At 35.4% G+C, this 12,349-nt stretch overlaps 1 protein-coding gene across 1 annotated transcript; it reads left to right on the top strand.

Annotated features, from left to right (window-relative positions):
- Positions 1 to 7,871: 7,871 nt before the first annotated feature.
- On the top strand, positions 7,872 to 9,676 carry LOC110111097. The gene is made up of 5 exons (XM_020842813.2): positions 7,872 to 8,151; positions 8,309 to 8,494; positions 9,179 to 9,248; positions 9,347 to 9,418; positions 9,526 to 9,676. The coding sequence occupies exons 1-5, from the start codon at positions 7,897 to 7,899 to the stop codon at positions 9,579 to 9,581; spliced, it is 639 nt and encodes a 212-aa protein (XP_020698472.1). The 5' UTR covers positions 7,872 to 7,896; the 3' UTR covers positions 9,582 to 9,676.
- Positions 9,677 to 12,349: the final 2,673 nt, after the last annotated feature.

The following is a 12,349-nucleotide window of genomic DNA, read 5'->3' as shown; positions in this document are numbered from 1 at the left end:
GGACAATAGGCAACTTCTTCGTGATCGCAACCATAACGGGCTGTATCAAATTACCGCCCCTATTGCATTCGTTAATTCTGCTCTTCAGGTTCGACATCGCAACGACATTCCATGGCACGCCCGTCTTGGGCATCCGAACCAATTTTTTATTGGGCAGACTTATTATTCATGATTCATTGGCCCGCTTAGCCCGGCGGGACCCATTAAGCTGACAAGAACCCATGGTGGGTCCTACTTTCCATGTGGTCCAATAAAGACCGAAGAACTGTCTCTCGTCGACAGCCAAATGGGACCCACTTTTTACATTTGTCAACAAAATAATAAGATGAGGAAAAGCTCCTTACACAAATTGTCTAGTTAATATTTTTTAATCATTGAGCAATAGTATCTTATACCCATAGACTTCGCGTTTAAATTGACACTCCTTTGAAATTGATTATAATTTAGGCTACTTCCAAGTAGTTGGAATATAATTTTTTTCTTCAAAAAAAAAAAAAAAAAAGTTGGAATATACTTTAAGCTTATTTCAAATTTTGAATATGTGTTGAACTCTCGTTCAAATCAGGGTTTGAAGTAGATATGTGGGAGAGGTGTGAGACAGAGAAGGTGCGATGCATACGAGTCACACAAAGAAGAGAGGTAAGCTCACAATTAGTGGTGATCAACATAGGTCGAGTGTTGGTTTACACATATGTTGTTCAATATATGTCTGCTTGTGAGTCAAGTTCTAATCACTATGTCACCCTTTGCACGATCCAATTCTCACTGCTTCCTAACCCTTCGCTCAATTGTGATGAGCAAGATGAAACTATACTGTCAATTTGACATACTTTCACTGTCTCAACTCTCAAGCCAGCTACCAATTTGAAACCCTCACAATATCACCCATGCTTTCTCAATTCGATCCACTTTGAGTTTTTGTTCAATCGTGATTTGAATCAAGTTTGAATCAATTTCTAAGGATTTATGAATAGGCAATGAATTCAAGAGATTATACTTTATTGAGAGTATTTGATTCAAAATTTATTTAGGAGCATAATATAAATGATATTTGTTCAAAGATAGATATCATGAAGATGAAAAGACAATTTTGTCTTACAAATTTTATTTTTCTTACATATTTAAACTATTGATATTCTTAAAATTTCAAATAAATCTTTACATTTCATGAACATTTTAGTACAATTTATGTAATAATATCATGATGCAATTTTTTTCATTTAAGTTTTTTTTGGGATAATTTTTTTATTATTTTTTTGAAGCTATTTTTTAGTAAAAAATTTCACTTAAAAAAAATTTATAGTAAAAAAAAACTATAAAGCAATTTTTATCCCAAATAAAACATTAAATTATTGCATTATTGATGAGTTTGGAGGGCCCACTGATGTCGGCCTAGCTTGGCTTGGATCAGTTTCATCTTATCCTCTCACGTGCTATTGACCCCACCAGTAATTTGATCAGCCAATCATTTTATACCACGTTGCCAAAATAATAGTATTTAGAAAATTCAAAAGCAAATATAGACAACATAATATTTAAAATGAAGGAAGCTTTTCAGTATCTAATTTTCCAAAGTTCAATGAATAGATGACATGTGCATAACATTTATATTTAATAATCTTAATATTTTTTTAAAATTGAGAATGATTGAAAATATATGTTCAAAATCTTTCTCCTTAATAAATAAATAAAATAATAAATCATTTATTACTGTCAATATAAATTATATTAAAAGTCTTTTTTTTTTTTAAAGTCCAATAAATTTATCCTATTTTTTATGTTACTCTAATCAAATTATTTTGATTGATACCATTCAATAAAATAAAGATTAATATTTTTTATTTGAATTATTTGGACGATGACAACAAGACTTTACCAAATAACCAAAATATCTCAAAAGCTGCTCCACAACAACTGTTTCCAAAATATCTCCTCACTTTTGTGCAGTGAGGAGACTAATTTAACTTCTTTTTTTATGACGAGGAACTGTCCGCTATCACACTCGACTTCATCGAGCGCGCTTGACGGTCCGTAAACCCCGACCGACCTAATGGGCCACTCAGGTCACAAACTCATAGCTGGCGCCTTGGAGCCCCCACTTAGGGGCTGTCTGCCACTCGAGGGAATCGAATTTGGGATGGGGGGTTCCCAACCGAATACGCCCACCAACCGAGCTAAGCATCGGTGGGTCTAATTTAACTCATGAAATTGCCTAATGCCTAGAAAATGCTTCATACAAAATCCTTCAAATATTCTACTTGCACTTGCCAACATTCAAGGTTGTGGCATAGGAGCTCATTCTTCCATGGAAAAGATTTTTCCAAGAACAAAACTATTAGCAGAAATTGAGATATCAAATTCATGGGATGTCATTTTCATAACAATGGAGTTATTTGTCAAATCTACAACAAGCTTGATTATACTATTCAAATATGTTGGCATCACACTAACTTTTCTTATCCCACCACTGAAGCCACTCCAAATGTTGTTGCTATTATAATTGCTTGATATAGAGGTCTCATCCCACATTATTTTCGATTCTCAGTAGCCAGATAATGTCAAACCTTATTACGATGTCCAACAAGTTGTAATTAGAAAGAACCAAGATTTACGCATCTCACAATAGTGATGATCTTCTCCAAACCTTATGTCATAAGTTTATTCTCACTCTTCTTCATGTTCCACATTCTGCATATATAATCTATCATCCGTTCAAAAATTAACCACTGATAATTCTTGTTCCTTGTCCTTTAACACCCTAGCTACATCACAAAATATCTATTTAATAACGACTACCTTATGTTAAGGGTGCTATAACACATGGATGTTATCATATCACTAAAGCAAGGGCACATAAGCACATAAAGGTGGCTCTTTCACTAGACCAAGATTGCATAAAGCTCAATCCATGAAGAAACAATGAAAGCTTACATAATTTTGTATTGTATTTCCATGTTATGGTGTTTTTTAAGTGTTTTGTGGACTACATAATATTATAGTTTGCTTTACTAGTGATAAGCAAGCGGAATTTATTTTGTTAGTGCTTAATAGGTTAAGTCCAAATCATGGAAAAGGAGGTAAGGACATGCCATGCTAGTGTGCATGGAAGGAGGTGGTTGTGGGTGGTTGCTAGTGGGTCTAAGTATGGAGATGGCCCCTTCCTCCTCTCATTTTTCCCTCTTTATTTTGAATTAAAATAAATGGATGTGTTTTTTCATATGGTTTCGGCTGTATATAACTTCTTTAGGCTTTGGTTACATGTTTTGAAGAGCATTTTTAAATGGCTTGGTGGCCTGCCATACTCAAGGATATAGGGTGATCTCTTGGACCTCTACTTTGGTGAGTAAAGTTTTTATTTTTCTACATGTTTCCTTACTCTAATCTTCTTTCTTTCTATTTCAATTTTAATTTTGGTATTCCATCTTTAAAAAATCTCAAATCCCATTCCATCCCTCTTAATCCAAATAGATTCCCTCATAGTTAAAGTTGGCAAGTATTTTTTGGAACTATTGGATTGGTTCCACTCTTGAAAGCATTTGATCAACCTAAAAAACACAAAAAAAACCCACCAAAATCTCAAGATATTTTGTAAACATCGTATATTTCTGCAACCTTAAGTTTCTTTAGGGTTGTTATAGTCAAATTTTTTTAGAACAATTTAGCCCTAGTTGCATTTCTTATTTGTTATTTCAAGTTTGTAGATAGTTTAGTTGACTGACAAAATGGTTTCTCATGTTCTCTCTGGGGTGTGCTAGGGCTTCGCCCTAGCTGCCCCTTCCGGCGCTTTCTCCGCCTCTTTCAACGGGCGATGCTCCTCGTGTGCTTCAGGGAAGTTCATTCTTCTCTTCTTTTTCATTTTCGTTGTTATTTGCGATCTGTTTTGGTTTTATGGTGCCTCCCCATTTTTGGGATCCTGTTTTTTTTTTTTTTTTTGAATCCTCCTCTCTTTCTTTTAAAGATGCATTATCTGGTGTGTCTCCTTCTTCCGCCTCCTTTCCCAACCTTAAAGTGTCGTCTCATCGGGGTATGCCGACCTTGTGGAATTCGAAAGCAGAAATCTTGTCTCGTGCTATTCCTTTTGAATTCGCTCTAGTTCAAAAATTCCCTGACCGTAGGCCATAGCTTGATGCCAGTAGGAATTTCTTCTTCAACCTAAATCTTAATGGCGATTGTTTTGTTATCGTTCTTAACCAATGGAATGTGTTGATTAAATTCTTTAACGATTTGGATTACTATAGGATATTTGCTCATAGGTCTTATTTTGTGAATAAGTGCTATATGAAATTGATTAAATGGACTCCTACTTTGGACATTGAGGTTGAATCACCTGTTATCCCTATTTGGTTATCTTTTCCTAATCTTCGGCCCCATCTGTTTACTCTGCGTATTCTTCATGGCTTAGGCTCCATTTTTGGTAAGCCCTTAAAGATTGATAATGTGACTTCTTCTGGTTCACATTCACTGTTGTTCGTGTTTTGGTTTAACTGGATGTGACCAAATAATATCATGATAAAATTTGGATTGGCCTAAATAACATAGGATATGTGCAGTCTGTAGTTTTGGAAGATTTCTCTGAGTACTGTACGCATTGCTATTATTTGGGTCATTCGAAGGCTTTTTGTCGGATTTTGCATCTTGACCTTGACTCGTCTGCTTTGCCTCCGCCTTCTATTAAAGCTAATAATATGTAAGGTGAGGGTGGGGAAGTTATTCATGTGCTTCCTGGCCTTACGGAGGTTCTGTCTGATTCTGTGGTTATGCACCCTGTTGGCATTATTTGTGAGGACTCTGGTATGTAGGATTTAGCTGTTGAGTTGAATATTGTTGTGTCTATTGAGGCCATTGATTTAGAGTAGAAGGTGGATTCTAATGATGCGTTGGTTTCGATTTCTCCTTTGTTGGGTAACGAGATTGTGACACCTGATCCTAAGGCTGGTGAGGCTGTTGAACTTCAAAATTGTTTAATTAATCGGGTTGGTTGTCCGAGTGACATTCATGTTCCTATGGATGACATTAATGAGGATTTGATTCCTCTGTTTGATTCTGGGGAAGACTCTCTTGCGGGTAATGAGTCAGGGGGTGATTGTTTTTCGAAGGGGTTGGTTTCTTCTGATGTTGTGTGTTTTGGGATGGAGTTTGATGGTGTTAGGGGACATTTGGTGGATGTTCCATTAACTGTTGTATCTAGTACTTGCTTGTTGTCTCATCTTGCAGGTGGTAGCATTTTGGATCAATGTGATTGGCTGGATCTTAAAGAAGGTTATTATTTATACGGTGGGGAGGAGTTGCATGAGTTAGCTATGGTGCTATTCTAATTACATACAATGGTTTTCTTAAAATGAATGATAAGTCTAGATGTCGTAAAGCCAAAAAGAAATGATGGTTCCTTTTGTTCTTTGACTGGTTTTGGCTTTGTTGGCTATTTGGAATTACTTTCAGTGCGGCACATATCTGGGGTCCGGATAATGATGAAGCAGGTATCCTGCATGCGCCTTGGATGGCCTGGGCTTGCTGGGCAACCTTGGTGGAGGTTTCATTTTTGCTGGTTGTCAGTTTTTTGGATGCTTTGTACTCCTTGGATGGCCCATGCCTGGCAACCAGGTGGCGGTCTAAGTCCGATGACTTTTAACCCTTTATAGAATTATGTTCTTGTGGCTGTACTTTTTTCTTTACTGGCCTGTTTGGTCTTTGGTTGTGTGTTGTATCTCACTTTTTTTCTAATAAAATTTAGTTTTGTTAAAAAAAAAAAATGTTTGTAGATAGTTTTCAGTCAACCAAACAACTACCAAAAGATATTAAAACTCCATTAAAAAAAATAAAAACCTCTAAATCCGAACTAGTGAATGTCCTTGAGCCATTGCAATTGGAATTTCTAAATTCCGTGAGATCTATAGAAATCCACAACTAATCCCCAGCTCCGGCCAATTCTTGACAAAATTGACCTATCTACTTCTGGAGCACAATGGGTCCAACATATCTTTTGCAATCCTCACCAAACTCTCTATAATTAAAGGATATATTCTCAACTACAAATTAAATATAAGTTTGCTTGATTTGGGGTTTTGTAGAGGAACAAATCTTAGGAAGAAGATTTAGTTTCCATTGTAGGCAGATTATAGGAATTGTGGCTTACTATCTAAACTCCTTAAATCTTATCCTCACCTTCAAATTAACTACTCGTAATTAAGCCTCACTCTTCTACTCACCTTAGAAGAATCCCCCTATCTTCCAACTAATCACATCCCCCATAAAAAGGGAGAAGCTAACAATCCAAGAATTGATTGTTACCATGATGGTAGGTATTAGGTAACAACCAAACTTGACCAAATAGCCAAAATATCTCACAAGCTAATCCACCTCTTATACTACATAAATCACAGCCATCCAAGCATAACCATTCTCCTCATCTCAGCCATTCAAGCCAAGTTTCTTCATCACATGATAACAAATATTATCTCTTTGTTATTTAAGACAGTATTGTAACTAAATGGCTGTGATGAATATAAAATGAAATGAATACAATGATTTCTCGATATTTTATATTTTTACTTCTTCTATTTTTCATGTAAATGCTCGCTGGTTTCATAAAAAGTGAGTATAAAATATAATAATTATAAGAGTTTGAGAAAATTTGGTGTTTGGCTTGATGAAAAAGAATTGCATAATAAAATGTTTGTGAATTACAAATTTACTTGATAGTTCATTTTTTATCTATTATAAACTCAGTCGATCAAAATCAAAGGTGGCTCCATTATCATCGGTAGCCACAACCTCCAAGTTGCCCAACCATCGATAGCCACCCAACATTGCTACAAGATGTTGTAGTTGGATGCCACCTACCACCAACCAGTACCCCCACAGTCGTCAGCCACAGCTGTCGTCCACTAAACAAAAGTCACTATAATCATTAGGCATTACACTACATTCATGTTATTTCAAAAAATATTTTTTTTTTTCAAAAAATTCAAAACAAATCAAATCAATCAATTTACAAGAAAAAACTAATAAATTAAAAACAAATTAAATTCAAATCAATCAAAATCAAACCACTCAGTTTTTGGTTTTAGATAATTTTCACTTTTCAGCCAATGCCTATCAATATTATTGTTGTCGACTATTGGGTATTTTGTGAGGATAAAGTGAAAGAGTTTTTTCGTCTCAATGATATATGAATATCCAATAAATAAATAAATAGTTGAGAGAGAAAAATCACCAAAAAAATTTTACGTTACATATAAGTCTTTAACTTTCAATCTTTCTTCTGAGAGTTACTCAACATATTTCACTTGAGTGAAATTTAATCAAACCAACACAAAAATCCCCTCAATAAAGCCCTCAAGACTCAAATTTGAATAAACTCTCTACTACTACTTCTACTACTATTGTTGTTGTCGTCCGACACCACATGCCACCTCATCATCAGTTATTGGTCATCGACATCGGTAGCTGCCCACCTCCCCTTATCTCGACGCTCACCGTTGGTCACTGCGACTGTTCTCACCATCGTAAAATTTTATATTGCATTCATTTTACTTCTAACAAAAAAAAAATTATTTATATTTATTTAACAATCATTCTATCATAAGAAAATATTTTAAATATCTTTTTATGTTATTTATTTTACTCTATTTTTTTTTTAGAAATTGAAGTGCTTGTCTCTTTCAGATCAGCTCGATCTTATCTATTTCAATTCTGCTCCAATTAATTGAATTGAACCGAAATAAAATTAATTGATTTATTTAATAAAAAATATATTTTTTTGGGTAAAAATAAAAAATATTTAAATTAAAAATTAAAATCTATCCAATCATTTCATGCAGTAGGGCCCACTCTTCTTGACGATCCAATTATTTAATCGGCAAGGCCTCGCTATTCTGAATTCCCGGTACAACCTCCATGGCCCATTCCACTTCTCTGTTCGCTTCTCTCTCTTCCCCCGCCGCCGCCCTCCGCTTTCACCACCGCCACGGTACAATTACTGCCGGCCGACGCTCTTCCCTCAAGGTCTTCTTCCCCTCTGCCGGCGATCTCAGGCCGGAGCTTGATGAGAACCCGGAAGCCATAATTTCCGGCGAGTGGGCTCCGAACTTCTCCCTGCTCAGCTACGACGACCTCCTCGATTACATCCGTTCCCAACCACCAGCTAAAAAGGTTCTAATTGATTAGCTTTCCTTAGATTCCATAAATCCTTTTTTTTTTTAGTTTCTTTGTTAAGTGGGTTGAAATTTTTCAAAAATTTTCAGATGATTTGAAATAAACTTCTTGAATATGACCAAAATTTTTCTTGTTAACAAACTTTTATCTTCAGCATGTGGGATCGAAGACCCTGCTTCGAGAAGTGATGTCGACGACTGTAAGGGCAGCGAGAGCAGAGCAGAGCTTGGGAGAGATCGCCGACCATTTTGAATTCGTGTCGGGACTTCCGGTGGTCGACGATGAGCGACGGTGTCTCGGAGTCGTCTGCAAGACTGACTTAGCCAAAGCAAACCATGAGGTCATCAACGCTCATCGCATCTATAGTCGACATGATTTTTTTTAATAAGTACTCATATAACATTCGACATCAAAATAAATAAATAAAAAATAAATATTATGTATATATTATTTCTCATCTTTGTAGAGTGACAATAGAAAAAATGGTGTTTGATTGTTGTTCGGATGAATAGTGTGACGTCAATATTGATATCGCACTGTTCATAGCCAATATAAAACTCAAAAATTTATTCCATTTTCATCGAGTGGACACTCGCTGGAGCTGCAAACCGGCGAACGGTGTTCGATTGGAGTTACTCTCAACAACAAAGAATCGAGTAAATTGCACAAGAGCTACTAGTGTAGCTCTTAGAGAGAAGGCATCAATTGGGGAAGCCAAGATCTACATCATGAGCTCTTTGGCAGAAGGGGCGATGGAGAGATTATTGACTAGGAAAAATTATTTTGTGCGAACTTTGGACTGTGTCCGGAGATCAATCTGAACGGATCATAATACGTTTTTGGTTCGGTACCAGGTGATGTGACACGTTTTGATTGATCTCCGGACCATCCGGTCCTCACAGAATATTTTTTAAAAATGTGAATGTTTTTAAATTTTAATACATGTGTAAGTCTTCAATTTATACCCTGAGCTTTTGGTGAGATATTTTAGCTGTCTTGACATTTTCTGCCTCTATGAAATCAGGTGAACTCCAAGGTGGCTGATATAATGTCGTCGCCGGCGATCACACTGACGCCTGAGAAGACAGTGAAGGGTATACAATAAGAGCTTCTTAATTACAGATGCGCACATTACTTAGATGTTAATTAAATGTATCATCTTATGATTAGTTATAAATTTATTATTTTGTAGACGCTGCGGCTCTAATGCTAAGGATGAAGATCCACAGGATTCCCATTCTGAACCAGCAAAAGCAAGTTATAGGTGAGACTTCCACCAATCTTAATTAGCAGCTTAAGTGTGATTAGTTTTTAATCATTATGTTAGTTGGTTAATTAAATAAGGCTAAGTATGGTAATTGATCATGGCAGGTATGGTTACTCGCAGTGATATATTTGAAGCCCTACAGGATCAGTCTTCTGCTTAGCTTCTGTCTAATGGTTTTGTTCTGTAAATATTTATAAAGACCCTGTCCTGTAAATATTGAATGAAATAAAATAATAAATTTTGTGATGAGTACTATTTTTTTTTTTTGAACGGAATTCACCCGTTGATATCTCCGAAAGGGTGCTTGGCGGCATGACTAATACTCGCCTGATCTAGAAGAGGCACCCATCCCATACACTAGCCCGCACTTGATTGAGCCCCACTTAAAAGACACTGTCGTTCGAGGGGAATCGAGCAAAGGTTGGAGTTTCTCAACCGTACTCACTCACCAACCAAGCTAAGCAATGGTGGGTCGGATAACTTTCTCATTGATTTACTTTTCAAACTTCAATTATATTTTTATTTTGTTATTGATTTATTACTTCTTTCTCGCTATTTTTCAAAAAATAAAAAAGATTTGGAGTATAAAACTATGTTTTACAATCAGAGTTAATTTTTTATCACTTATTAAATGTTATTGTATCAAATATTACATATATTGTGCATTTAAAAATAATTTGTTTTATTAAATATATAACTATATTGAACACAACAAATAAATAGTTAGATATATAAATAATTTTTTTTTTCCTTTTTTTTAATATTTGAACTTCACTAAATAACTTAACTAATGACTACTGAATTATACTAATTTTGATTAAGATCTATAAATCCAATTACATCTAGTAGTGAAATTACATGTTTAAACATTATGAACAAATATATAATTGTTAATTATGCTCGATCAAAACTCAATTACGATTCAATGTTTGTCAGAAATTAATAAATAAATTTGAACAAGATTTCAAATATTAAATTTGTCCAAATTTGGCTTGACCTCAATAAGAAAAAATAAAAAATAATCGAGCTTGAACAATATCATATGTACTCAGCTAGACCCGATTAGGGCAAATTATTGCATCCGGTCACCGGACGCGGAGAATAGGTTCGGACATCCAATAAAAATTTGCCACGTCACCTGCGCTTTTGACTTACGCTTTAGTTGAGCTTTGACTATGCTTTACATGCGCTTTGACCTGCGCTTTACATGCGCTTTACCTGCGCTTTTGACGCATTTTATTTAAAATAATATTTTATTAATATCCGGACCTCTCTCCGCGTCCGGTGACCGAATGCAATAATTTGTCCCTGATTAGCCCTTGAATTAGGCAAGCTTGAACAATCAATAATATCAATAGATAAGCATGTAGATTATGAATCCCACCCCCTCATTATCCTTCTTTATTGACCAATGCAATTTATTCTTCCAAATTGATAGTTTATGTTTTGTGAACAAGCCTTAAATCACCAAAATAAATCAAAGTGGGGGTGTTCCAAGTCTTAACATAGAATGCATTGAGAATTAAGGGAAAAAAAATCCAAAATATACTTTGATAGGTAATGTTATCCAATCCAAATTCATAATGCTTCCTTGTATTAATTGCCAAGTTAGAAGATTAAGGATTTGTTCATGAAATTTTTCTTGCTGCTTTGTAAAATTATTGTAGAGAAAGTATTTTTTTTTAAAGTTATTGTAGAAAATAGTTCCCTTATACAAATTTTTTTTGAAAGCAACTAAAAAATTGTGATCAAATAAAAATCATGATTGCGATTTGAAAAAAAAAAAAAAGCAACGCGAATGCTATACCATATGAAACCTAAGAAATAAAATACACATAACATATTAATCCAAAATTTCATTACATTGGCCTAATAAAAATTTATTTCTATTACTAATATATAGCTATTAATTACCTTATAATCAAACACAATGCAAAAGCATGAAATAAAATAGATTTATTTGCCCTCCAAATTACTTTTTGTCAAATGGAATCTAAGAAAGTGCATTTTGATGGATTTCATCCATAGAGGAATGGTAGAGTTTCCATTGCAAGAAACTTGGAAGCATTGGCCTTAAATACCTCACAATTCCAAAGAGTTAGGGTTTAATTATTCTAATGAGGTCATTAAACTGCTATATGTTTGATGTATCATCAAAAATTTGTCTTGATCGGGCACGAATCTCGAGGCAAAATCCAACTGGAAACTTCAAAAATTAAATCTAGGATCACCTGAACTTCAATTTCAACAAACTTATAGTCAAACTGAGCATCTCAAAAATACGAACTCAACGACACCAAATTCGACTCAATCCGAGACAAAATGAGTCCAAATCAAGCACCCGAAGCGCTGTTAGAAAGTTCAAACCATAATTTGAGTTACCAAACGATTTCCAAATATGACGTTCTTATAGTCAAATCGAGCAGCTCAACAAGACAAATCCAACGAGCCCAAGATCGTCAAATTTCAACATCATTAAAACCTTCAAATGTGTGACGAACGGTGCAAAATCAAGGGATTCAATATTGGTCGTCCATCCGACCACTCCCTATTTACCCCTGATCTCTCACCTATTTACAAGTCATGCCACTCCATAATATATATAAATAGACCTCTTATTTCTCATGAGAGGGACCCAAGCAAGCAAAAGAGAAGAAGAAGAGAAGGATAGGAGGGAAGAACTCCTACTCGACCACCGCCAGAGTTTTGCTCGACGCTGGAATTATGCCTGACTTTCGAACGATGCTGAAGTTCTGTCCGACGTTCAAGTGATGCTAGAGTTCTGCTCGACGTCGGAATTCTGCCCAACTTATGAACAATGTCGGAATTCTTCCTGACCTCCGAAGGACGCCAAAATTCCGCCCGATCTTCAATTTAAGCCGGAACTGATCTGCTTGACGTTGTAATTGATTCTCAATCCTGAAGAGA

This window comes from Dendrobium catenatum, unplaced genomic scaffold, assembly GCF_001605985.2.
Source record: "Dendrobium catenatum unplaced genomic scaffold, ASM160598v2 fragScaff_scaffold_1427, whole genome shotgun sequence".
In the NCBI taxonomy this organism is placed as follows: Eukaryota; Viridiplantae; Streptophyta; class Magnoliopsida; order Asparagales; family Orchidaceae; genus Dendrobium; species Dendrobium catenatum.
This window is presented reverse-complemented; position numbering and strand designations above follow the sequence as displayed.

Bases quoted from the DNA above. Each gene is read 5' to 3' on its own strand.
- LOC110111097 (XM_020842813.2), top strand. From the start codon at position 7,897: ATGGCCCATTCCACTTCTCTGTTCGCTTCTCTCTCTTCCCCCGCCGCC. The intron at 8,152-8,308 runs GTTCTAATTGAT...TTTTATCTTCAG, and splicing joins CCCAACCACCAGCTAAAAAG to CATGTGGGATCGAAGACCCT. The intron at 9,249-9,346 runs GTATACAATAAG...ATTATTTTGTAG, and splicing joins GCCTGAGAAGACAGTGAAGG to ACGCTGCGGCTCTAATGCTA.